Below are 27,500 nucleotides of genomic sequence, written 5' to 3'. Positions count from 1 at the left end.
GAGTGGGTGGGTGAGTGGGTGGGTGGGGGAGTGGGTGGGTGGGTGAGTGGGTGGGTGGGTGGATGGGTGAGTGGGTGGGTGGGTGAGTGTGTGGGTCGGTGTGTGTGTGGGTGAGTGGGTGGGTGGGTGAGTGGGTAGGTGGGTGGCTGGGTGGGTGGGTGAGTGGCTGGGTGGGTGGGTGAGTGGGTGAGTGGCTGGGTGGGTGGGTGAGTGGGTGTGTGGGTGGGTGTGTGGGTGGGTGAGTGGGTGTGTGGGTGGGTGGGTGAGTGGGTGGGTTTGTGGGTGGGTGGGTGAGTGGGTGGGTGGGTTTGTGGGTGGGTGGGTTTGTGGGTGGGTAGGTTTGTGGGTGGGTGGGTGGGTGAGTGAGTGGTTGGGTGAATGAGTGAGTGGTTGGGTCAGTGAGTGGTTGAGTGAGTGAGTGGTTGGGTGAATGAGTGAGTGGCTGAGTGAGTGGTTGGGTGAGTGAGTGGTTGGGTGAGTGAGTGGTTGGGTGAGTGAGTGGTTGGGTGAGTGGCTGAGTGAGTGGTTGAGCGAGTGAGTGGTTGGGTGAGTGAGCGACTTCCTCACCTCGGTGCGGTGCACGAGCTGCTGGGTGCCGTCGTCGTTGAGACGGAAGATCTCGAGGAAGGGGTCCGACTTGCTGAAGAAGTCCTGCACGGGGAGGCGTCAGAGCACAGAGCAGCACAGCACAGAAGTACACATTTGCAAGCCAACGCAGACATTAACTAATAGTGCTCCTGCTGCTGCTCCGGCTGATGATGATGGTGCTGCTGATGATGATGCTCCTGCTGCTCCTGCTGTTGATGATGATGATGCTGCTCCTGCTGAAGCTGATGATGATGCTGCTGATGATGATGATGCTGCTGATGATGATGCTCCTGCTGCTGATGCTGCTGCTCAAACTGATGATGACGGTGCTACCATTGCTGCATTACGCTACCACTTGCAATGATCACGACCACCAGGACAACCACAACCACCACGGTGGTGATGATGGTGATGATGGTGATGATGGTGGTGATGATGATGATGGTGATGATGATGATGGTAGGGATGATGGTGGTGATGGTGGTGGTGATGATGGTGATGATGGTGGTGGTGATGATGGTGATGATGGTGGTGATGATGGTGATGATGATGGTGATGATGATGGTGATGATGGTGATGATGATGGTGATGATGGTGATGATGATTATGGTGATGATGGTGGTGATGACGGTGATGATGATGGTGGTGATGATGGTGATGATGGTGATGATGATGGTGATGATGGTGATGATGATGGTGATGATGGTGATGATGATGATGGTGGTGATGGTGATGATGATGGTGATGATGACTCGAAAAGACGTGGGGGGTGAGGGGGGTGACCATGAGCTCTGGGTGGCCGGGCGATCACCAGGCACTACCACCAAAGACAAAGATCCCCCGTGTAGCCTTAACAGACTGTAGGGGCAAGTGCTGTTAGCGAGCAGCACCTATGAAGGCCGGCACGGCACACGAGGGGTGGGTGGCGAACACCACGCCCGGCCGCCTTTGTCTCCCCAGTGACGATGTTTACACAGAGCACCAGGTGCTCATTTGAGGCTGAGTCGACCTAGGGGAGGCCCAGGACCGGTTTAGATAATCGTCACCAGTGTTGGTGGCCGTGAGCGGGAATCGACCATCACCACCACCATCAACCACCACCACCATCACCCCCACCACCATCACCACCACCACCATCACCACCACCACCATCACCACGACCACCATCACCACCATCACCACCATCACCACCACCTTGTCGTCCAGCTTGAGTGCGTGGAAGGCGAGCGTCACGTAGTCGTTGTTGCTCGTCAGCTCGTCCGAGATGATCTGTGGAGTGGGAGGAAGGGAGGGGGGGGTGGGGGAGATGGGGGGGAGGGGGGGGGGGCTTGGTTGGCTGCTTTGTGACGTCATTCATCGAGGACCATGGCCGTCTCGTCATCACCACGTGCAATTTCGCCTCTTCAAATATCGAGGGGGGGGGGGGTTGTTATTGTTGTTATTGTACCGAATTCGAGTACAATGGCTGTTCTTGTTATTGTAGTCGCCCACGCCTGATCATGGGCACTGGTGACACAAAAGACAAGGATCCCCCGTATAGTCTTAACAGACTGTAGGGGCAAGTGCTGTTAGCGAGCACCTAGGAAGGCCGGAACGGTACACGAGGGGGTGGGTGGCCAGCACCACGCCCGACCGCCTTTGTCTCCCCAGTGGCGATGTTTACACATCGCACCAGGTACTCATTTAAGGCTGAGTCGACCTAGGGGATGCCCAGGACCGGTTCAGATAATCGTCACTGGTGTTGGCCGTGAGCGGGAATCGAACCCGGGTCGCCGGGTTCATAGCGCAGCGCGCTAACCGCTACACTACCGCTCCCCAACACACACACCCCCACACCTGTGCCGCACAGCAAACGAGGGGTGAGCCTGGGTTCGATCCCCGACTCGGGCAGAGGTTCTGTCACGTGAAGGTTGCGTGGCCTCTCCTCCTTAGAGTTCTGTAGAGCGCGAATGTCTAATGGCGTGGTGCAGGCCACCGGCCTTCGCTGGTGCTCGCTAACAGCAGCACTTGCCCCTGACAATCTGTTAAAGAGCTACACGGGGGATCTTTAGCTTTACTTTGTTGCGTGGGGAGCGGCGGTGCAGCGGTGGGCGCTACGAACCCGGCGATCCGAGTTCGATTCCAGCGCACGGCCAACACCGGTGAGGACTATTTGAACCGGTCCTGGGCCTCCCCTAGGTCGACTCAGCCTGAAATGAGTACCTGGTGCGGTGTGTAGTAAACATCGCCACGAGGGAGACAAAGGCGGCCGGGCGCGGGGCTGTCCACCCACCCACTCGTGTGCCGTGCCGGCCTTCATAGGCGCTCGCTAACAGCACTTGCCCCTACAGTCTGTAGGAGAGCTATACGGGGGATCTTTGTCTTTCGATTTAAAGCTTTCGTGACTGCAGGGATTCATCTCCTTGGTTCTTTCGGTAAAGTCACGTAGAAGGGAAATAATAAAATAATAAAAATAAAACATAATAAAATAAAAATTCTCACGACGTTTCGGCCACAACGCAAGCAGCCGTCATCAGGTGAAGAACAGGTCTGTTGGAAAGACAGCGTCTGAATGAAAACCACCAGGCTTGGCAGCGTATATTTTTCATTCAGACGCTGTCTTTCCGACAGACCTGTTCTTCACCTGAGGACGGCTGCTTGCGTTGTGGCCGAAACGTGGTGAGAATTATTTTATTATGTTTTATTTGTATTATTTTATTATTTCCCTTCTACGTCACTTTACCGAAAGAACCAAGAAGATATTTGTCTTGTGTGCGTGTCTGGGTCCTGACCACGCCGCCCCCTCGTGTGCACTTGCCCCAACAGCTTGTGTAGGTTACACGGGGGATCTTAGTCTTTGTGTGTGTGTCAGGGTTCGCGTACCGTGATGGTCGGCTTCACTGCGTATTTCCTCTGCTTGAGCTGCAGGGCGCGGATCAACTTGCGCTGAGACACGATCTGTGCGACAGCACGAGACGCCACTCACCTGCCACACTCACTCACCTGTCACACTCACTCACCTGCCACACTCACCTGCCACACTCACCTGCCACACTCACTCACCTGCCACACTCACCTGCCACACTCACCCACTCACACTCACCTGCCACATCCACCCACTCACCTGCCACACTCACTCACCTGCCACACTCACCTGTCACACTCACCTGGCACACCCACCTGTCACACTCACTCACCTGTCACACTCACCTGCCACACTCACCTGCCACACTCACCCACTCACACTCACCTGCCACACTCACCTGCCACACTCACTCACCCACACTCACCTGCCACACCCACCCACTCACCTGTCACACTCACCCACACCCACCCACACTCACCTGCCACACTGACTCACCTGTCACACTCACCCACACCCACCCAAACTCACCTGCCCCACCCACCCGCACTCACCTGCCCCACCCACCCACCTACACTCACCTGCCCCACCCACTCACCTGCCCCACCCACCCAAACTCATCTACCCCACCCACCCAAACTCATCTACCCCACCCACCCACTCACCTGCCCCACCCACTCACACTCACCTGCCACACCCACCCACTCACCTGCCCCACCCACACACTCACCTGCCCCACCCACCCACCCACTCACCCACATCTGCCCCACTCACCCACACTCACCTGCCCCACCCACCCACATTCACCTGCCCCACCCACCCTCACTCACCTGCTCCACCCACCCACATTCACCTGCCCCACCCACCCACTCACACTCACCTGCCCCACCCACCCACTCACCTGTCACACTCACCCACACCCACCCACACTCACCTGCCACACTCACTCACCTGTCACACTCACCCACACCCACCCACACTCACCTGCCCCACCCACCCGCACTCACCTGCCCCACCCACCCATCCACCTACACTCACCTGCCCCACCCACTCACCTGCCCCACCCACCCGCACTCACCTGCCCCACCCACCCACCCACCCACCCACACTCACCTGCCCCACCCACCCACTCACCTGCCCCACCCACCCACACCCACCTGCCCCACCCACACTCACCTGCCCCACCCACCCACACTCACCTGCCCCACCCACCCACACTCACCTGCCCCACCCACATTCACCTGCCCCACCCACCCACTCACACTCACCTGCCACACCCACACACTCACCTGCCCCACCCACCCACACTCACCTGCCCCACCCACCCACATTCACCTGCCCCACCCACCCACTCACACTCACCTGCCCCACCCACCCAATCACACTCACCTGCCACACCCACCCACTCACCTGCCCCACCCACCCACTCACACTCACCTGCCCCACCCACCCACTCACCCACATCTGCCCCACCCACCCACACTCACCTGCCCCACCCACCCACATTCACCTGCCCCACCCACCCTCACTCACCTGCTCCACCCACCCACATTCACCTGCCCCACCCACCCACTCACACTCACCTGCCCCACCCACCCACTCACCTGTCACACTCACCCACACCCACCCACACTCACCTGCCACACTCACTCACCTGTCACACTCACCCACACCCACCCACACTCACCTGCCACACTCACTCACCTGTCACACTCACCCACACCCACCCACACTCACCTGCCCCACCCACCCGCACTCACCTGCCCCACCCACCCACCTACACTCACCTGCCCCACCCACTCACCTGCCCCACCCACCCAGACTCACCTGCCCCACCCACCCACACTCACCTGCCCCACCCACCCACCCACACTCACCTGCCCCACCCACATTCACCTGCCCCACCCACCCACTCACACTCACCTGCCCCACCCACCCACTCACACTCACCTGCCACACCCACCCACTCACCTGCCCCACCCACCCACTCACACTCACCTGCCCCACCCACCCACTCACCCACATCTGCCCCACCCACCCACACTCACCTGCCCCACCCACATTCACCTGCCCCACCCACCCTCACTCACCTGCTCCACCCACCCACATTCACCTGCCCCACCCACCCACTCACACTCACCTGCCCCACCCACCCACATTCACCTGCCCCACCCACGCACACTCACCTGCCCCACCCACCTGCCCCACCCACCCACTCATGTGCCCCACCCGCCCGCAATCACCTGCCCCACCCACCTACTCACCTGCCCCACCCACCCACATTCACCTGCCCCACCCACCCAAACTCATCTACCCCACCCACCCAAACTCATCTACCCCACCCACCCACTCACCTGCCCCACCCACTCACACTCACCTGCCCCACCCACCCACCCACTCACCCACACCTGCCCCACCCACCCACACTCACCTGCCCCACCCACCCACATTCACCTGCCCCACCCACCCTCACTCACCTGCCCCACCCACCCTCACTCACCTGCCCCAACCACACTCACCTACCCCACCCACCCACACTCACCTGCCCCACCCACACTCACCTGCCCCACCCACCCACACTCACCTGCCCCACCCACCCACACTCACCTACCCCACCCACCCACACTCACCTGCCCCACCCACACTCACCTGCCCCACCCACCCACACTCACCTGCCCCACCCACCCACACTCACCTACCCCACCCACCCTCACTCACCTGCCCCACCCACCCACACTCACCTGCCCCACCCACCCGCACTCACCTGCCCCACCCACCCACACCCACCTGCCCCACCCACCCACACTCACCTGCCCCATCCACCCACACTCACCTGCCCCACCCACCCACCTACCCCACCCACCCACACTCACCTGCCCCACCCACCCTCACTCACCTGCCCCACCCACACTCACCTGCCCCACCCACCCACCCAGCCACACTCACCTGCCCCACCCACCCACCCACACTCACCTACCCCACCCACCCACACTCACCTGCCTCACCCACCCACACACACCTGCCCCACCCACCCACACTCACCTGCTCCACCCACCCACACTCACCTACCCCACCCACCCACACTCACCTGCCCCACCCACACTCCCCTGCACCACCCACCCAAACTCATCTACCCCACCCACCCACCCCCTCCACTCACCCAGGCTCACCTGCCCCACCCCCCCAACACTCACCTGCCCCACCCACCCAAACTCATTTACCCCACCCACCCACACTCACCTGCCCCACCCACACTCACCTGCCCCACCCACACTCCCCTGCACCACCCACCCAAACTCATCTACCCCACCCACCCACCCCCTCCACTCAACCACACTCACCTGCCCCACCCACCCACCCCCTCCACTCACCCAGGCTCACCTGCCCCACCCACCCAAACTCATCTCCCCCACCCACCCACCCACCCCCTCCACTCACCCACACTCACCTACCCCACCCACCCAAACTCATCTCCCCCACCCACCCACCCACCCACCCACCCCCTCCACTCACTCACCCACACTCACCTACCCCACCCACCCAAACTCATCTCCCCCACTGACCCACCCACCCCCTCCACTCACCCACACTCACCTACCCCACCCACCCAAACTCATCTCCCCCACTCACCCACCCACCCCCTCCACTCACCCACACTCACCTACTCCACCCACCCAAACTCATCTCCCCCACCCACATCCTCCACCCACACACCCACCCACCCCCTCCACCCACCCACCCACCCACCCCCTCCACTCACCCAGGCTCACCTGCCCCAGGGTGGTGTCGGTGGCCCCCAGGAGGTCCTCGTCTCGCGGGCCGTGCCGCGAGCTGACGTCGTAGACCTCGAAGCGGAGGCGCTGAACCTCCTCGAATGAGTAGTCGAGCGTGAACACCTTGGCGAACACGGGGCTCAGCGTGCTGCGCATCACCTCCGTGCGGTCCACCTGGCACGACGGCGTCACAGCGGCAGCAGTTGCACGGCATTCACCACGAACTCACCGCAGCCTCACCACGGACTCACCCCGGGCCTCACACCAGAGGTCGCAAACGGGTTTTGATTCATCATGGGACCTCCTTTGCCAGTACCAAAATATACTGATAGGGGTTTTTTCCCCCTTTTTTTTTCTGGCAACAAAACTGACACCTTTTGCAAGGAATCATGCTCACATTAACCACAATACTTGCAGTCAAATGCAAAAAAAAACGAGTGCTCCTTTTGGCGTCATCTGGTCGAACACAACTGCTAGGCTCTAAAGAAAGCTGTTTCTGGTGTGGACCAATCAGTTTCAAAGACAATGCATAAATTATCAGAGTATTGTTTTTAATTTGCATTTGACTGCAAGTATTGTGGTTAATGTAAGCATGATTCCTTGCAAAAGGTGTCAGTTTTGTTGCCAGAAAAAAGGGGAAAACCCATATTAGGGTTTTGATTCCTTACCCGTACCCGGCCGCACCAGGGTCGCAAACGCGTACCCGTACCCCCGGCTACCCGTACCCGGCCGGGTATCGGGTAGGGTATAGGGTACCCGATTGCGACCTCTGGGATGAAGCCATGTTGCAGGCGCGGGTAGGTTGATTCTAGGAACTTGAATTGTGAGAAGAGACAAGACGTTGGGAAATGAGTGACAAACGGTGACTCACCAGTGACTCACGGCCTACCCGTTCCCGTACCCGGCCGCACCAGGGTCGCAAACGGGTACCCGTCCCCGTAGCCGGCCTGCATCTGCCGGGTGCTGGTCTGTTTTTTGCCCGGGTTAATTTCCCCCCACGCATCGCCAGCGTTTGGCATTGCTGCTCCATTGGCATTGCTGCTGCATTGGCATTGCTGCTGCATTGGCATTGCTGCTGCATTGATGCTGCATTGCTGCGGTATTGGCATTGCTGCTGCATTGCTGCTGCATTGGCATTGCTGCTGCATTGATGCTGCATTGGCATTGCTGCTGCATTTGCATTGTTGCTGCATTGGCATTGTTTCTGCATTGGCATTGCTGCTGCATTGGCATTGCTGCTACATTGGCATTGCCGCTGCATTGCCGCTGCATTGGCATTGCCGCTGCATTGCCGCTGCATTGGCATTGCCACTGCATTGCTGCTGCATTGGCATTGCTGCTGCATTGATGCTGCATTGGCATTGCTGCTGCATTTGCATTGTTGCTGCATTGGCATTGTTTCTGCATTGGCATTGCTGCTGCATTGGCATTGCTGCTACATTGGCATTGCCGCTGCATTGCCGCTGCATTGGCATTGCCGCTGCATTGGCATTGCTGCTGCATTGCTGCTGCATTGGCATTGCTGCTACATTGGCAACCCCCCACCTCTCTCTCCGCATAGCTCTCCCGTCGCCGCCGCAGATCTTACTCTGCCCCCCCCCCTCCCATCTCTAGCCCAGCCCATGTACCCTACCGATATCGTCGATATAACCTCGTGCCACGGCAACTCTCTCGCCTTCTTCAGCAGTTGTTTCTTGCTGTAGTTGTCCCACCTGATGACGACGGCTTGTGTTGTTTCATTTTATTTCTAACGAAAGAACCAAAGCGTATGGTGGAATTACCTTTCAGCGCAATGAGTTCACCTCAAATGTGTCCAGGTTTGCAAATTGCTTCTTTGTGCCGACAAGAAGAAGCTATTCTTTCTTTCTCTCTCTCTCTCTCTTCTTGGCATTGAGCTGAATACAATTATAGCTGGTCCAATTAGTGATGCCGGTCAGGGCGAGCTGTTAAAAGAGTCAACGTGATTACCGACTCCTGAACGAACACTATTTAGATTACAAACTATTTTTATTTTACCAGGTAAGGCCCAACTGAGCTCGCTAGCTATTTTTGTCAGATGCGACCTAGCCATCGCAAATGACAGCTCAACGAAGTGGCTTATGATCATCATCATCACGTGGACATTTATAGTAGCAACCAAATACTCCAAACGCTTGGCTTCCTGTTTACAAGGCGAGGTAGTTAACATCTCACCATGGGGAGAGAGAGAGACAGAGACGCAAACTCCAAATATACATCAGGCCTTGTCAAGGTCGGGATCGAACCCACAACCTCCTGTATACCAGGCGAGGTCGTTAACATCTCACCGCTATGATGATGATAAGAGAGAAAGAGACATGCAAACTCCAAATATACAGCAGCAGGCGTCAGGGTCGGGATTGAACTCACGACCTCCTGTATACCAGGCGAGGTCGTTAACATCTCACCACCATGATGATGATGAGAGAGACACGCAAACTCCAAATATACTTCCGGCATTGTCAGGGTGCGGATCGAACCCACGACCTCCTGTACACCAGGCGAGGTAGTTAACAATCTCACCACAGGAGAGAGAGAGAGAGAGAGACACGCAAACTTCAAATATACAGCAGCAGGCGTCAAGGTCGGGATCGAACCCACGACCTCCTGTATACCAGCCGAGGTAGTTAACATCTCCTAGCCACCGCAGCACCATCACGCACAGCGATAGAATGAGAGGGTTCTGCCTAAAGGATTGGGTTATTGAATCAAATGGTGACCCCGTAACGGTGGCATCATTCATAGGGAATCGATTTGAGGTTGGGAAATCGATGGCAAGGGTAAGAGTGGGGTGGGTGGGGTGGTGGTGGTGACTGCTGATCGTTAAAGGAAGCGGTGGCAATAGCTCAGAGAGAGAGAGAGGCGGCGTTGTCCGTGGTGCTGAATGCACATCCCAGTGCACGTGGTCGGTGGACGGGGGGTGAGGCTGAGTACAAACAGCAAGGGCTCAGAGTACGCGGTGGGGGTGGTTCGGTTCTGTGTACACCTTCGCGTAAGTTGTGGTTCGCCTACACGAGGGTAGATGTGCGATGTAAGAGTGTATATGCAATGTACATAAATGTTTAATAAAGTACAGTGCTGCGCAGTAAATTATTCACTAATCATCGGTAGAATCCAGGTCAGATAGAACACTAGATTATTGTTAACACTATATCACTAACACTTTCTTATTAACACCATATATATAACACTGGTCAACACACTTTTTCTGGCATAAGGTATTCCAACGGTTTAAAGGTAATTTTGGGGCGCTGATTCTAAATCTGGCATCAGTTTTTGTCTATCACAGCAGGTTTTTTAGATATCAAATAGTGTAGTGTATAGTAGTGTAGTGTATAGTGTAGTGTATAGTAGTGTAGTGTAATGTGTAGTGTATGGTAGTGTAGTGTATAGTGTAGTGTATAGCAGTGTAGTGTATAGTGTAGTGTATAGTAGTGTAGTGTATAGTAGTGTAGTGTATAGTGTAGTGTATTGTAGTGTAGTGTATAGTGTAGTGTGTAGTAGTGTAGTGTATAGTAGTGTAGTGTATAGTGTAGTGTATGGTAGTGTAGTGTATAGTAGTGTAGTGTATAGTAGTGTAGTGGTTAGTGTAGTGTATATTGTAGTGTAGCGTATAGTGTAGTGTATAGTGTAGTATACTAGTACAGCACACCGGTGTGTTGGAGAGCCAAGCCACAACATTTAGAATCTGAGTACGACGTTTCGCCAGTAATTACAACCAGCTTCATCAGGCGACAGCCAGATTTGTAGAGAAATCGTCCTCTGTATTAACGAATGCATAAAAATTACAATGGGTATCCATTGCCTGTTGAGTTATTAATAAGGTTACTAATGTACATCATGCAAACCCATCGTTCTTGTACCTCCTGTCGAATGTGTGCACTAAAATAGCAGTACCGGTTATCGTCTGTTCAACATTAATCCCCATTGAAGTATGGTGACCTGTATAGGCATGCGTTTAAACAATCAGCACCAAGTCTGTAGCCATCCGAATGCTTAAAATTATTTAGTATTTCTCTCGAAATCGATCGATTCTCTAATTAGTCTTGGCCAATAGTAATTTCAACATTATCAAAATCAATTGAGTGTCATTGTTGGCACGGGTGTTCCGTCACTGCCGACAGCTGCATTTTGGAATATTTAATATGTTTCGATTGAAAGCTTTCGTGACTGCAGGGATTCATCTTCTTGGTTCATTCGGTAAAGTCACGGAGAAGGGGCAGCGCTGTTCTTCACCTGAGGACGGCTGCTAGTGTTGTAGTCGAAACGTCGTGAGAATTGTATTTTATTATGTTTTTATTTTTATTATTTTATTATTTCCCTTCTACGTGACTTTACCGAAAGAATCAAGAAGACATTTAATGTTTCTTTTATTTTTTTGTCTCGTGCTGATCATTCGTCCTGTTTGCCCAAACATAGCATTTGCCACAAGCGGAATTAATTCGTTACACATCTTCTGTTGATAGCTTCGGTAATACATCTTTTGTATGAAATATTAATTTCTGCATTTTATGTACCGTGCCAAATCTGACTCTGACGTTTTGTTTATCCAAACATCTGGCTAGTTTATCAGTTTCTCCCGCAACGTACGCTATTTTAATCGTTCTAATTACTTGGTCACTTTCAACGCTCGTGTTATTTGATGATTTGGTTTTGGCATTCAGTGCCCTGTTGATGTGTGCATCATTGTAACCGTTCAATTGCGGCGCTTCTTCAACATATTGGCGTTATCTGGTCCAACACCAATGGAGACTAGGCTCTAAGAAAAGCTGTTTCGGGTGTGGACCAATCAACTTCAAGGACAGTGCATATCATTATCATGATCAGAGTTGTTTCTTTTTGTTTGCATTTTGACTGCTTGTGTTGTGCTTATTGCAAACATGATCCCTTGTATAAAGGTGTCAGTTTTTGTACCAGTTGAAAGGGTAAAAACTTATTACTATATTTTGCCACTGGTAAAGGAGGTCTCATAGTGTAAATGCTTACCCCGAGCTCGCAATACTCTGATAGTGCGCTGTTTTTGAGTTGTACGCCTTTTGGCTTCATCTGGTCCAACACCAATGGAGACTAGGCTCTAAGAGAAGCGGTCTCGGGTGTGGACCAATCAACTTCAAAGACAGTGCATATCATAATCATTATCAGAGTTGTTTCTTTTTGTTTGCATTTTGACTGCTTGTGTTGTGGTTATTGCAAACATGATGCCTTGTATAAAGGTGTCAGTTTTTTGTAACAGTTGAAAGGGATAAAACCTATCACTATATTGAATTTCACTTCTCAGTCAATCACCATCTGACACTTTCTTAGCCCGATGTATGAGCGTCGTGATGAGAGAGGATTTCTGTGCGGAGCGATGGTGTGACTGCATTCAGATAGGCGTCAGTGTGCGTTTTCTATCGGTAAACGCTGTGTGGGTGAAATTACCATTTCGACCGCGCCCAAGCAGAATATACATAAAAGGGAGAGTTGTGTCAGCTTCCACTATCATGGTGAGCTGAATGGATGGGTTTTGCGAGTTGAGATGATTTAGAAATTCGTTAAGTGTATCTATGCCGTGTGGCAATCGTCGGGTCGATCCCAACACTGACCCTGACGCCTGCTGTGTATTTAGAGTTTGCGTGTCTCTCTCTCATCATCATCACGGTGGCTAGGAGATGTTAACTACCTCGCCTGCTATACAGGAGGTCGTAGCTTCGATCCTGATCCTGACGATGCCTGTTGTATATTTGGAGATGTTAACTACCTCGCCTGGTGTACAGGAGGTCGTGGGTTCGATCCTGACCCTGACGATGCCTGTTGTATATTTGGAGATGTTAACTACCTCGCCTGCTATACAGGAGGTCGTGAGTTCGATCCTGACCCTGACGATGCCTGCTGTGTATTTGGAGTTTGCGTGTCTCTCTCTCTCCCATCATCATCACGGCGGCTAGGAGATGTTAACTACCTCGCCTGGTGCACAGGAGGTCGTGGGTTCGATCCTGACCCTGACGATGCCTGTTTTATATTTGGAGTTTGCGTGTCTCTCTCTCTCCCCACGTGGTCGCGTGGATTTTTTTCTCAGCGTCCTCCGGGTTTTCCCCTACACATTTGATATCGACGTCACGCGTTTAGAGTATTTGGCTGCCATAAATTTCCACGTGATGATGATGAAGAGCCACTTCCTTGAGCTATCATTTGTGATAGCGACGTCGCTTCTGAAAAATATAGCTCGTGGGGCCTTACCTGGTAAAATAAAAAAATAGTTTTAATAGTTTAGGGGCCATCCATAAATGACGTCACGCGATTTTGGACGATTTTTGACACCCCCCCCCCCTTCGTCACACGACGTCACAAAAAGTCAGACCCCCCCTCAAATATGACGTCACAAAGCTCTGCCCCCCCCCCAAACCATATTTCCATTTTGAAAATAAAACATGCTTCAAATCGCTTTAAACTATTGTCGTTGTACTGTAGTGCGTATTTAATGTGGCGCTGCACTCTTGATGTTGTAGGAGAAAACATTTATTAAAAGTCTATTAATTAAGTAGAACGTGTTGTCTATATTTCTTTAAAGTTGCGCATTTTGATGTGACGTCACATTTCTCCACCCCCCCCCCTCGTCACACATCGTCACAAATGTCTGACCCCCCCCCCCCCCCCAGGTGCGTGACGTCAGTTATGGACGGCCCCTATTGTTGTTCCCTTGTCAGTGAAGACTCCTACGTCGACTCAGCCTTGAATAAGTGTCTGGTGCGATGTGTGAAAATGCCAGCGCTGGAGAGACAAAGGCGGCCGGGCAGTCACTATACTGCGCTCTATCAACAGCCGTTACATTCCGTTACATTCAGTTACATTCAGTTACATTCCGGCACGGCTTCTCCCTGCTGCCGAGCCTCTTAATAGATGCTCGCTAACAGCACTTGTCCCAATAAGTCTAGGCGTGAGCGGTGAGAGACGAGGCCAGACCGATTGTGGCCCCGCAGGACGACGTGACGGGTAGACAGAGAGAGAGAAGAGAGGAGAGAGGAGAGAGTGAGGCCTCTTCATCCAGCAGGGGATGGACGCTATTACCACGGTGACTGCAATTAGCCCGAAGAGTTCCCCCCCCACACCAGCCCCCGCCCCCGCCCCCCTGCACCCTCCCCTTGGACCAAACTGCCGCGAGGAATCACTTGGCAAGGGTGGGTGGGGTGGGGTGGGTGGTGTGGGAGTGGGATGATGAACGACACAATTATCTTCCGCACAGCTCCGTGCAAGTGTGGACGGTCCGCGTGGCGGCGCGCATCGATCTGGGAGCTGATGAACCGTGGTGCAGGAGCCGAGAATTATCGACGGGGCTGACTTTGCCCACCCCCCCATCCCCTCCCCCACACCCCCTCCCCTCCACCCCCACCCTCCCCCAGATAAGGTTCAGGGGTCCCGAGGGGCAATTATGGGGTCCGTGGCCCCGAGCAGAGAGGGTTGGAGAGACACCAGCGGAGTGGCAGAGATGACGTGAGCCGTCACGCCTCCTGACAGACTCGCTCAGCCACCCTCCCTCCTCACCTCCTCCTCACCCCGTCCTCACCCCGTCCTCACCCAATCCTCACCCCGCCTCGTCGCAGACTCACGTGATTGCGTGACCACGTGCCCGCGTGCGCGTGCCCACGTGCGCGTGCCCACGTGCGCGCGTGACCACGTGCCCACGTGCGCGTGCCCACGTGCCCACGTGCGCACGTGCGCGCGTGACCACGTTCCCACGTGCGCGTGCCCACGTGCGCGTGACCACGTGCCGACGTGCGCGTGCCCACGTGCGCGATTGCGTTGCCCTAAGAACGCCCGCAGCTCCGAGTTCGATCCCCGCTCACGATGAACGTCAGTGGCAAAACCTCTCCCAAATGAATCTAAGCTCAGCTCGACGTTTTGGTTTAGCCATGTTTGTTTGTTGTAGTACCGAGTTAGACTGATCACTCTAATCTAAATTGTCTTAGGGTTAAATTTCGATTTAAAGCTTTCGTGACTGCAGGGATTCATATTGTTGCTTCTTTCGGTAAAGTCACGTAGAAGGGAAATAATAAAATAATAAAAATATTACACAAAAAATATCTTTTTTCTAATTTTCTTGCTGTGGATTTCACACCTGATGATGATTGCTTGTGTTGCAGTCGAAACGTCGTGAGAATTTTTTTATTGTTATATATATTTTATCTTATTATTTCCCTTCTACGTGACTTTACCGACAGAACCAAGAATATGTCTCATGGTTGTTATTGTGTTTGACTTGCATCCCACTGGGATTTTTGCACACAGCATTGATATGCGGTGCTTTTTCTGCAATATTTTGCTGTTTTTTAGTGGATTTTTCTGTTTGCGAAGTCACTTTCAGATATTTTCTTGTTCATGTTTTTCTTTGTTGCGGTTGCACCCGATTCAAGAGCCGAATGGCTCACAAGACTATACCTAATACATGAAACTCAAACTGACGTGTTCCCGTGCATCTGCGCCTACTCGTTCTGCCGTGTCGCCCTTAATAGGCGCTCGCAAATAGCACTTTCCCCAACCGCATGTGTGTCTTACCGGGGTGGCAACCTTTGTCTTTGTAAACGTGAGTGTGCGCGAACTGTATGTACATACGTGATGTGCCTCAACGTCAGGGCATATCGGCTTATTATATTGACGTTAACGCCGGCATTAAACCATTTTAATTGTCTATTCTGTAAGCTAACATTTGTATCTGGTTTCATTACACTGGTCAACACACTTTTTCTGGCATACGGTATTCCAGCGGTTTTAATGTAATGTTGGGGTGCTGATTCCAAATCTGGCATCAGTGTTTGTCTATCCCATCAGGTTTTTGAGATATCAAATATTGCATTTTCAATAAAAACTGCAGAAGAAAAATATTAAATAAATGTGGATATCTACATAAAATTATATTAGAAACACACTATCCTAAAAATACAGCACCATATTTTAACACTAAAGCAGTCACTGACTCGCAACAACTTGCAATCATAAGTGACAGAGTTAATTTCGGGTAAAATCAATGAAAATGGGGTATGCCGATAGCATAAAAATGAGATGTGATAGAGCAAATCTGAGATCAGATTTGGAATCAGCACCCTGAAATTAGAAAAAAAATGTTTTCTTTTGTTGACCAGTGTTATTTACGTCCATTTTTGCTCCTTCCTTTTTCCGATGACATTTTTTTTACACCAAACTCGTACCTGACGAATGGTCAAAGATCGGATGCCTGTCATCTTGACCAAACAAAGATACGACGTTAAAAAAAAAATTTGAACCAGAGAATCCATGCATCGTGCATTAATATTTATGGAAGTCAATTCGAATATTTGTTGAACAAAAAAAATGAAATAACCCTTTGCGATCTGATAAAATAAACATAACAACCCTACGTGTCCTGACTTGTGGGCAACCTTATACATATATATTGAGACTAAATTCAACAACAAAAATTATTTTACAAGGTAAGGCTTCGTAGATATTGTTCAGAAGGGACCTGGCCAACAAATGATAGCTCAACGAAGTGGCCTCATCGTCATCACATGGAAATGTATAGTAACCAGATTCTCGAAACGCGTGACGTTGATTCTAAACGTGGAGGGGAAAACCGGAGGACCCGGGAAAAAATCCACGCGACCACGGTGAGAGAGAGAGAGACACGGGAAATCCAAATATACAGCTGGCGTCAGGGTCGAACCCACGACCTCCTGTACACCAGGCGAGGTAGTGAACATATCCTAGCCACCGTGATGATGATGAGAGAGAGAGACACGCAAACTCCAATTACACAGCAGCAGCAGGCGTCAGGGTCGGGATCGAAGCCACGTGTGGGGGGGACGTGTCGAGGCGACGCCCGACAGCGCCCTGTGAGTGGAGGCTGTGTGTGGAGGCTGTGTGTGGAGGCTGTGCGCGCGCGGGGCATTGGCGGCTCGCAAGACGAAGGAGGGGGGATCTTTACCTTCTGTCGTTCCATCAAATTCATTACGGCCAGGGGCCAGAGTGGGGGAGGTGGGGGGGGGGATGGGGTGACACTCCCTCCCTCCCTGTCTCCCTCCCTCCTGCCTCCCTCCCTGTCTCCCTCCCTCCCTGCCTCCCTCCCTCCCTGTCTCCCTCCCTCCGTGCCTCCCTCTGCCCCATCATTAAAATGCATCACGTGTATAAATAGCGACCACACACAGCGGGCCACGGACGAAGCACATCAAAGCTGAACATTAAATGCTGGGGGACGGTTTCTCATTGCCCCGGCCGTGCGACTCTTCCACGCCACCGCTGCCGATGATGATGATGATGCTTCTGATGATGATGATGAATTGCATCAGAAGCGGATCTGATTGATGTCCATCCTCTCGGCCTCGCCGAACGGGTCACTCTGAACGCGCCCATCCCACGCATCCGAGCTCCGTTGGGAGTTTTTTGTTTTTGTTTCAATCAGGAAGCTAAGCAGGTGTAGAGAGCCTGGCTATTGCTCGGAGCGGCATTGCGAGTGGCGAGCACGTGTCAGGAGCGCCGCGGTGACTAGGAGATGTTAACTACCTCGCCTGGTATGCAGGAGGTCGTGGGTTCGATCCTGACCCTGACGCCTGCTACATGTTTGAAGTTTGCGTGTCTCTCTCTCATCATCATCAAGGTGGCTAGTAGATGTTAACTACCTCGCCTGGTGTGCAGGAGGTCGTGGGTTCGATCCTGACCCTGACGCCTGCTGCTGTATATTTGGAGTTGGCGGTGTATAAGACGATGAAAAATATTCTGCAAGGTAACACTGACGGCTGCTCTGTGCTTCCAGTGTTCAGAGGCCTGCTCAAGGCGCGGCTCCGGCTGGAGCACGCCATGTACCACACACACGTCGGTGATGTGCACGTCTTCTTCGAACGCTGGGGAGCCGGACAAGCCCCTCTCTGTACCAGCGTGGACGGCACCCTCGTGGTGTTCACCTTCTGAAGCGCTCGCTCGTCACCGTGGCGTGCGCGATGACCACCACCATCACCACCACGTGACTTTTCTTTCGTGTTGTGCGCGGTGCTTTTAGCGCCACAGCGCGTGGATTTGTAGCGTTTAATTTCATTTGTGTTGCTGGTGACTTTGTGTGTTTCATATCGAAATCGTCTCCAGTGCTGTTGCTGCTGGCGGCAATAAAAGTTGTTTAAAAGTCAAAGTCTCTGTCTGTCTCTCTCTCTGTCTCTATCTCTGTCTCGCTCTGATGAAGCCCTTTCTCTCTCTCTCTGTGTCTCTCTCTGTGTCTCACTCTGTCTCTCCCTCTGTCGCCCTCTCTCTCTCTGTCTCTCTCCATGTCTCACTCTGTGTGTGGATTTATAGCGTTCATTTGTGTTGCTGGTGACTTTGTGTATTTCATATCGGAATCGCCTCCATTGCTGTTGCTGTTGGCGGCAATAAAAGTTGTATAAAAGTCAAAAGTCTCTTTTCTTACGTTTTTTCGGTAAAGTCACGTAGTAAAACATTTTAATTGATACAGCTATCGTGCTGTGATTGTTCCACCCGAAGACGGAAGCTTGTGTTGCCTCCGAAACGTCGTGATTTTTATTTTATGTTTTATTTTACTTTTATTAATTTTAATTTTTTACCTACGTGACTTTACCGGAAAAAACCTAAGAATATGAATCCTTGCAGTCACGAAAGCTTCAAATCTAGAGTCAAAAGTCTCTCTCTCCCCCGGTGTTGAAGGACGTGGGTGGATCGTGCCCAGGTCCTTGATTTTGACCTACAGGTCAAAAGGTTGTATGTCGTACATTGCTTTGGAACCTTATCTTGATTCTAGATTTGAAGCTTTCGTGACTGCAAGGATTCATATTCTTAGGTTTTTTCGGTAAAGTCACGTAGGTAAAACATTAAAATTAAAATCCATAAAAGTAAAATAAAAATAAACGTCGTGATTTGTATTTTATTTTTATTTTACTTTTATTAATTTTATTTTTTATTCTTTACCTGCATGACTTTACCAAAAAAAACCTACGAATATCTTATCCTGAGTAGATTTGAAGACTTGTATCTATGTAGATGTATATAGCGGCGGCGTGCACCAGGGCGCTGTGCGGCATTGATACAACTCGCACGTAAGGCGACAGCGCTTGAGATGACGAAGGGCGACGTGGATTCGTTGGTGTAGTTATGGTGACAGGAGAACAGGCGGGAGTGGTTAAGGAGGGGTAGGTGTAGTGATAGGGGTAGTGGTAGTGATAGGGGTAGTGGCAGGGGTAGGGTGGTGATAGGTGTAGTGGTAGGGGTAGTGGTAGGGGTAGTGGTAGGGGTAGTGGTAGGGGTAGTGGTAGGGTGGTGATAGGTGTAGTGGTAGGGGTAGTGATATGGGGTTGGGGTAGTGATAGTTGTAGTGATAGGGGTAGTGGTAGTGGTTTGGGTAGTGATTTGGGTAGTGATAGGGGTAGTGGTAGTGGTTGGGGTAGTGATAGAGGTAGTAATAGGGGTAGTGGTAGGGGTAGTGATAGGGGTTAGGGTAGTAATAGGGGTAGTTGTAGGGGTAGTGATAGGGGTAGTAATAGGGGTAGCGGTAGTGATAGGGGTGATGATAGTGGTAGTGATAGGGGTAGTGGTAGTGGTTGGGGTAGTGATAGTGGTTGGGGTAATGATAGGGGTAGTGGTAGAGATAGAGGCAGTGAAAGGGGTAGTGATAGGGGTAGTGATATGGGGTTGGGGTAGTGATAGTTGTAGTGATAGGTGTAGTGGTAGTGGTTGGGGTAGTGATGTGGGTAGTGATAGGGGTAGCAGTAGTGATAGGGGTAGTGATAGGGGTAGTGATAGGGGTTGGGGTAGTGATAGGGGTTGGGGTAGTGATAGGGGTTGGGGTAGTGATAGGGGTAGTCATAGGGGTAGTGGTAGTGGTTGGGGTAGTGATAGAGGTAGTATTAGGGGTAGCGGTAGTGGTAGGGGTAGTGATAGGGGTAGTAATAGGGGTAGTGATAGTGATAGGGGTGATGATAGGGGTAGTAATAGGGGTAGTGGTAGTGATAGGAGTGATGATAGGGGTAGTGATAGGGGTAGCGGTAGTGATAGTGGTGATGATAGGGGTAGTAATGAACCTAACAATCTATGTTTTCACAGACGCCCTATTATGGGGGAGTTCAGCAGGGAAACCCCGTGTTCAGAGCGCATTTCATTCGCTGCCCGCCCGCGCAATGCGTTAACCGCTGCGCCACCGCTCCCCACTACCACCACCACCAGAGACTCCGTGCGGTGTGGGGGGGGTGGGGGGGTGGTGGAGGGGGGGTGTGTTCCTCACCTCCATCCACTGGCCGAAGGACTGCATGAGCAGCACGGCGCATGGGTCGGGCCGTGAGAGCGCGTCCCGGTCGGGCAGAGCTCGGCACGAGACGCGCAGCTCCACCTTGGCGAGGCAGGGGGCAGCGCCCCCCACCAGACCCCCCAGGGACGCGGGTGGCGTCGGCGGGGGTCCCGTGCGCACCCCTCTCCTGTCGCTCATCGCTGCCGCAGGCCCAAACAACCACCACCCACCAACCACCACCACCACAACCAGCCACCACCCACCACCAACCACCACCCCCCACCACCCACCACCACCACCCACCACCACCAAACAACCACCACCACCACCCACCACCAACCACCCACCACCAACCACAACCACCACCCACAACCACCACCACCCACAACCACCCCACCGACCACCACCCTTCCTCGCTCTTTTATCTGCGGGGGAGTGCGGTGGGGGGGGGGGGGGGGCAGGGGGAGAGGGTGGGGGGGGGAGAGGGTGGGGGTGTATGGAGTGGGGGCAGAGGGGAGAAGGTGGGGGGGGGCAGGGGGAGAGGGTGGGGGGGCAGGGGGTGGGCAGAGGGGAGAAGGTGGGGGGGGGCAGGGGGAGAGGGTGGGGGGGCAGGGGGGTGGGCAGAGGGGAGAAGGTGGGGGGGGCAGGGGGAGAGGGTGGGGGGGGGCAGGGGGGGGGGCAGACAGGCAAAGGAGTCAAGCGGCCAAGCGGGATCAAGATGGTTTTGCCGGAGTCACCCTTCTCTCTACCATGCGGGGCGGGATGGGGGGGGTCACAGAGCCACATTTTGAGTTGCAGGCTCGGCTCACGGCTGAGCCTTGGCTCGGCTCAGGGCTCGGCTCACGACTCAAATTGTGTCTCTCGAGCCGCGGCTCACTCGAGCCAGAGGCCGAGACTGAGCCGAGCCGAGACAACGAAATATGTGTGTTGTTTCATCATGGGACCTCCTTTGCCAGTACCAAAATATACTAATAGGGTTTTTCCCCTTTTTTTGGCAACAAAACTGACACCTTTTGCAAGGAATAATGCTTACATTAACCCAGTGGCGGCTCCTGCAACATCTCTCAGGGGGGGCAAATGTCTGGATGATTTATAAGGATAAGGTCCACCCATGCAAAGGATAAATTAACAGCTTAAGCATGTAAAGGCAACTTCACTTCTTTAATATTAATGAAAAATAAAGTGACTCTTACAATACATCTTGTTTGTTTCTATACTCACTATTAATACAATCCACTCAAGTTTATTTTATTAAAGATTCCACTAGGTGGCGACAAATTATATTGTTGGATGCAACGTGCTTACGTATGATGACGTAAGCACGTTAGTGCGAGCCCTCCCGGAAGCCATAGAGAATGCATTGCAGCGCCCCCCGTTCGAAAAAAAACATCTTTGAATGTAAGTCTATGCGACCACTCTGGGCGATTCTCAGCCGGAATGAAATCGGTCCAAAAAGAGGCGGTACTCCACAGAACGTGACATGACGCTGATTGGACTATATCCAGAGGCACAGTGACGGTTAGCGTGACTCTGTGGTTGAATGACATTGGTAGTGCGTCGCCCAATCGCCCTAATAAAGAAACCGCCCCTGCATTAACCACAATACTTGCAGTCAAATGCAAACAAAAAACAATACTCTGATAATGTATGCATTGTCTTTGAAACTGATTAGTCCACACCAGAGACAGCTTTCATTTGAGCCTAGTCTCATATGGTTTTCGACCAGATGACGCCAAAAGGCGCACAGTTCAAAGACAACGCACTACCAAAGTAATGAGAGCTCGGGGTGAGAAGCTACATCATGGGACCTCCTTTGCCAGTACCAAAATATACTAATAGGGGGTTTCCCTTTTTTTTCTGGCAACAAAACTGACACCTTTTGCAAGGAATCATGCTTACATCAACCACAATACTTGCAGTCATCTGGTCGAACACCATATGAGACTAGGCTCTAAAGAAAGCTGTCTCTGGTGTGGACCAATCAGTTTCAAAGACAATGCATAAATTATCAGAGTATTGATCTTAAATTTGGAGCTTTCGTGACTACCTGATGATGATTGCTTGTGTTGCAATCGAAACGTCGTATGCTATTATTTAATTTATTATTATTTTATCTTTATACGTGACTTTACCGAAATAACCAAAAGAGTATCAGAGTATTGTTTTTTGTTTGCATTTGACTGCAAGTATTGTGGTTAATGTAAGCATGATTCCTTGCAAAAGGTGTCAGTTTTGTTGCCAGAAAAAAGGGGAAAAACCCTATTAGTCTATTTGTGTTGTTGTTGACCTCCATGAACCCCACTTCCTCCCCCCCGGGGGATATGGAGAGCAGTGGCCTCGATAAAACGACGACAAGAATCGATGTTTGAGAGCATGGTCTGGGCTCGCTCTGTCAAGTAGTTCACAAAGGCCGTGTCCGAGACTCAGAGACACCAGGTAAATTTCGATTTAAAGCTTTCGTGACTGCAGGGATTCATCTTCTTGGTTCTTTCGGTAAAGTCACGTAGAAGGGAAAAAATAAAAGGATAAAAAATAAAACATAATAAAATAATTTTTGATTTAAAGCTTTCGTGACTGCAGGGATTCATCTTCTTGGTTCTTTCGGTCAAGTCACGTAGAAGGGAAATAATAAAATAATAAAAATAAAACATAATAAAATAATTCTCACGACGTTTCGGCCACAACGCAAGCAGCCGTCCTCGGGTGAAGACTAGGTCTGTCGGACGGCTGCTTGCGTTGTGGCCGAAACGTCGTGAGAATTATTTTATTATGTTTTATTTGTATTATTTTATTACTTCCCTTCTACGTGACTTTACCGAAAGAACCAAGAAGATTGACACCAGGTAAGTTAAAGTCACCGGTGCCTCGTAGGCGACCAATTCGTCAGGTGGTTCGTAACAGCTGTGCATAAACTTTTTTCTTTACTATGAACCAAAAAAATGTTTTTGCCAGGTAAGGGGCCGTCCATAAATGACGTCACGCACCTAGGGGGGGGGGTCAGACATTTGTGACGATGTGTGACGAGGGGGGGGGGGTTGAGAAATGTGACGTCACATCAAAATGCGCAACTTTAAATAAATGTAGACGACACGTTCTACTTAATTAAATAGACTTTTTTAAACACGTTCCTTCGGAGTGGACAGGTAGCAACTTGGTTGGACAGCGCATTCGTGCACGACAGAAAGCTCGCGGTCACGTGATGCACTTCAACCAATCCGGGAGCGTACTACATGTTTGGGAGGGGCTATGCACGACAGACAAATAATCCCTGGTGGGCAGTGTGGAACTGCTGTTCCTACCTGTATAAATGTTTTCTCCTACAACATCAGTGTGCAGCGCCACATTAAATATGCACTACAATGACAATAGTTTAAAGCGATTTAAAGCATGTTTTATTTTGGGGGGGGGCAGAGCTTCGTGACGTCATATTTGACGCCGTGTGACGAAGGGGGGGGGGGGGTCAAAAATCGTCCAAAATCGCGTGACGTCATTTATGGACGGCCCTAAGGCCCCCACGTCGACATTCATAGCAGCCACAATTATATCTGGACGCGTGTCGTTGATTCTAAATGTGGAGGGGAAAAACCCGGAGGACCCCAATTAAAAATCCACGCGACCACGGGGAGAGAGAGAGAGACACACACACTCCAAATATACAGCAGCAGGCATCGTCAGGGTCGGGATCGAACCCACGACCTCTTGTACACATGGCGAGGTAGTTAACATCTCCTAGCCACCGTGATGATGATGAGAGAGAGACACGAAAACTCCAAATATACAGCAGCAGGCATCGTCAGGGTCGGGATCGAACTCACGACCTCCTGTACACCAGGCGAGGTAGTTAACATCTCCTAGCGACCGTGATGATGATACCCCCCATCCCTCTACCCCATCCCTCTACCACCATCGCTCTACCCCCCATGGCTCTACCCATCACAGCTACACCCATCACAGCTGTACCCGCCTTTCTGCACCCCGCCCTGCTGCACCCATCACAGCTGCACCCCACCCTGCTGCAGCCCGCCTCGCTGCACCCATCACAGCTGCACCCATCACAGCTGCACCCATCACAGCTGCACCCCGCCCTGCTGCACCCCGCCTCGCTGCACCCATCACAGCTGCACCCATCACAGCTGCACCCATCACAGCTGCACCCCGCCCTGCTGCACCCCGCCTCGCTGCACCCATCACAGCTGCACCCCGCCTTGCTGCACCCCGCCTTGCTGCACCCCGCCTTGCTGCACCCCGCCTTGCTGCACCCCGCCTTGCTGCACCCCGCCTTGCTGCACCCCGCCTTGCTGCAGTGTTAGCTCCGACTCTCCGAGCCAGTTCCCGTCAGAACTTTCGTCGGCGCCGCGAGCTTCATTATCACTTCAATGCGCGCCGCGCCTCCTCCTCCTCCACTTTGATGGGAAGCGACGCATTCTCACCTCGCCGCGTGTGCGTGCGTGTCTGTGTGTGTGTGTCTGTCTGTGCGTCTGTGTGTGTGTCTGTGTGTGTTTGTGTGTGTGTGTGTCTGTGTGTGTTTGTGTGTGTGTGTCTGTGTGTGTGTCTGTCTGTGTCTGTGTGTGTGTCTGTATGTGTCTGCGTGTGTGTCTGTGTGCGTGTGTCTGCGTGTGTGTCTGTGTGTGTGTCTGTGTGTGTCTGTCTGTGTGTGTTGTCTGCGTGTGTGTCTGTGTGTGTCTGCGTGTGTGCACGCGTGTCGGCGTGTGTGAACTTGTGTCTGCGTGTTGTGTGCGTGTATGTCTGTACGTGTGTATGTGAATGTGTGTGCGCATGTGTCTGTGCGTGTTTATTCGTGTGTGTGCACGAGTGTGCACGTGTGTGTATACCTGTGTGATAGCACTTGCCCCAGAAGCAAGTGGAGGCTATAAGGGGGCCTTTGTCTGTGTGTGTATGTGTGTGTGTCTGTGTGTCTGTGTGTATGTGTGTGTAGTGTGTGTCTGTGTGTGTGTAGTGTGTGTAGTGTGTGTGTGTAGTGTGTGTGTGTAGTGTGTGTATGTAGTGTGTGTAGTTTGTGTAGTGTGTGTAGTGTGTGTGTGTAGTGTGTGTGTGTAGTGTGTTTGTAGTGTGTGTAGTGTGTGTGGTGTGTGTGTAATGTGTGTGTGGTGTGTGTAGTGTGTAGTGTGTGTGTAGTGTGTGTATGTAGTGTGTGTAGTTTGTGTAGTGTGTGTAGTGTGTGTGTGTAGTGTGTGTGTGTGTGTAGTGTGTTTGTAGTGTGTGTAGTGTGTGTGTGTGTAATGTGGGTGTCGTGTGTGTGTGTAGTGTGTGGAGTGTGTGTGGTGTGTGTGTAATGTGTGTGTGGTGTGTGTAGTGTGTAGTGTGTGTGTAGTGTGTGTGTAGTGTGTGTGTGTGGTGTGTGTGTGTGTAATGTGTGTGTGTAATGTGTGTAGTGTGTGTAGTGTGTGTGTGTAGTGTGTGTGTAGTGTGTGTGTAGTGTGTGTAGTGTGTGTATCCCCAAGGTCTCCTCAGCCTAAATTTTGACTTAAAACTTTCGTGACTGCAGGCAATCATATTCTATGGTTCTTCTGGTAAAGTCACGTAGATAGAAAAAAAAGTGAATAAAATTTATTTTAAAAAAATCCTCTATATTATTTTAAAAAAAAAATATTTAAAAAGATTTTTTTTTTCACTTCAAATGTTATTCTTATTTTTCTATCTACGTGAAAGAACTAAAGAACATGATCTCCTTTCCCCCGTCCCCCGCCTTAATGGGTGCTCGCAAACAGCTCCGTCCCCGTATCTCTCCACTCTCTCCACTCGTCTCTTTCCACTTCATCCCTACCACCTCGACATCGTAAAACAAATCAGGAATCTCTCTCTCTCACACTCTCTCGCAAGAAGCTATCTCCTGTAGCGTCGAAATCCCACCCGGCAATCATCGCCGCACAGATGGATTTAAGAATCCATCATCTCTCCCCCGCTACGCTGGGCGACGGGATTTTTACGTGATTCTACTCCCCCCCCCACTCATCCCTCCACCTCCCACCTCTTCATCCCCCGCCCCTCCCCCTCCTCCCACTCCTCACCTCGTCACGCAGCCCCCGCCCCTCCCCCTCCACCTCACCTCGTCACGCAGTCCCGCCCCCTCCTTCTCCTCACCTCGTCACGCATCCCCCGCCCCCTCCTCCCCCTCCTCCTCACCTCGTCACGCAGCCCCCGCCCCCTCCTTCTCCTCACCTCGTCACGCATCCCCGCCCCCCCTCCTCCCCACCTCCTCCCTCACCATCGTCACGCAGCCCCCGCCCCTCCCCCTCCTCCCCCTCCTCCTCACCTCGTCACGCAGCCCCCGCCGTGGAGACTGAGGGGTCCGCTCCTTTACGACGGAGGCGGCGCGCGGAAATCTGCGGACGATCGGTGACTCCCTCCCCCTGCTGCCCCACCCTGGCACACACCCCCCCCCCCCCCACTGCCCCCCCCCCCACTGCCCCCCCCCTCGTCCCCCCCCACTGCCCCCCTCCCTCCCCGCCCCCCCCCCTCGTCCCCCCTCCGCCCCCTCCCGGTCGCCTCTCACCTCTTCAGGGCGAGTCTGCAGGGCGCGTGCGCTGGACCTCATCAGCCCGGATCGCGAGACCCCTTCGCCGAGGAGGAGGAGGAGGTGGAGGAGGAGGAGGTGGATGAAGAGGTGGAGGAGGAGGAGGATGAGGAGGAGGTGGAGGTGAGGATGAAGAGGATGAGGTGGTGGAGGAGGAGGAGGATGAGGAGGAGGAGGATGAGGAGGAGGAGGTGGTGGAGTGGAGATGAGGAGGTGAGGAGGAGGTGGAGGAGGAGGTGGAGGATGAGAGGAGGAGGAGGATGAGGAGGAGGGTGGAGGTGGAGGATGAGGAGGATGAAGAGGATGAGGTGGTGGAGGAGGAGGAAGAGGAGGATGAGGAGGAGGAGGATGAGGAGAGGAGGTGGAGGAGGAGGTGGAGGATGAGGAGGAGGAGGAGGTGGAGGTAGAGGATGAAGAGGATGAGGTGGTGGAGGAGGAGGTGGAGGTGGAGGATGAGGAGGAGGAGGTGGAGGAGGAGGTGGAGGATGAGGAGGAGGAGGATGAGGAGGTGGG

General features: G+C 52.6%; 1 protein-coding gene across 1 annotated transcript in view; it reads right to left on the bottom strand.

Moving 5' to 3' along the window:
* The window catches only part of LOC144955363 (copine-4-like), a gene marked incomplete at its 3' end in the record, with an annotated part of 28,779 nt that extends 8,112 nt beyond the window's left edge, over nt 1-20,667 (bottom strand). Inside the window, exons 1-5 of the mRNA XM_078885606.1 lie at nt 20,450-20,667; nt 7,201-7,377; nt 3,451-3,525; nt 1,783-1,857; nt 568-651 (exon numbers count right to left, since the gene is read on the bottom strand). Of these exons, the coding sequence (XP_078741732.1) occupies nt 568-651; nt 1,783-1,857; nt 3,451-3,525; nt 7,201-7,377; nt 20,450-20,650 (612 nt within the window). The remainder of the gene's footprint in view (nt 1-567; nt 652-1,782; nt 1,858-3,450; nt 3,526-7,200; nt 7,378-20,449) is intronic.
* Between the last annotated feature and the right edge of the window lie 6,833 nt (nt 20,668-27,500).

Source organism: Lampetra fluviatilis, unplaced genomic scaffold (genome assembly GCF_964198595.1).
Source record: "Lampetra fluviatilis unplaced genomic scaffold, kcLamFluv1.1 SCAFFOLD_993, whole genome shotgun sequence".
In the NCBI taxonomy this organism is placed as follows: Eukaryota; Metazoa; Chordata; class Hyperoartia; order Petromyzontiformes; family Petromyzontidae; genus Lampetra; species Lampetra fluviatilis.
The sequence above is the reverse complement of the archived record's forward strand: the minus strand, read 5'-3'. Positions and strand labels throughout refer to the sequence as shown.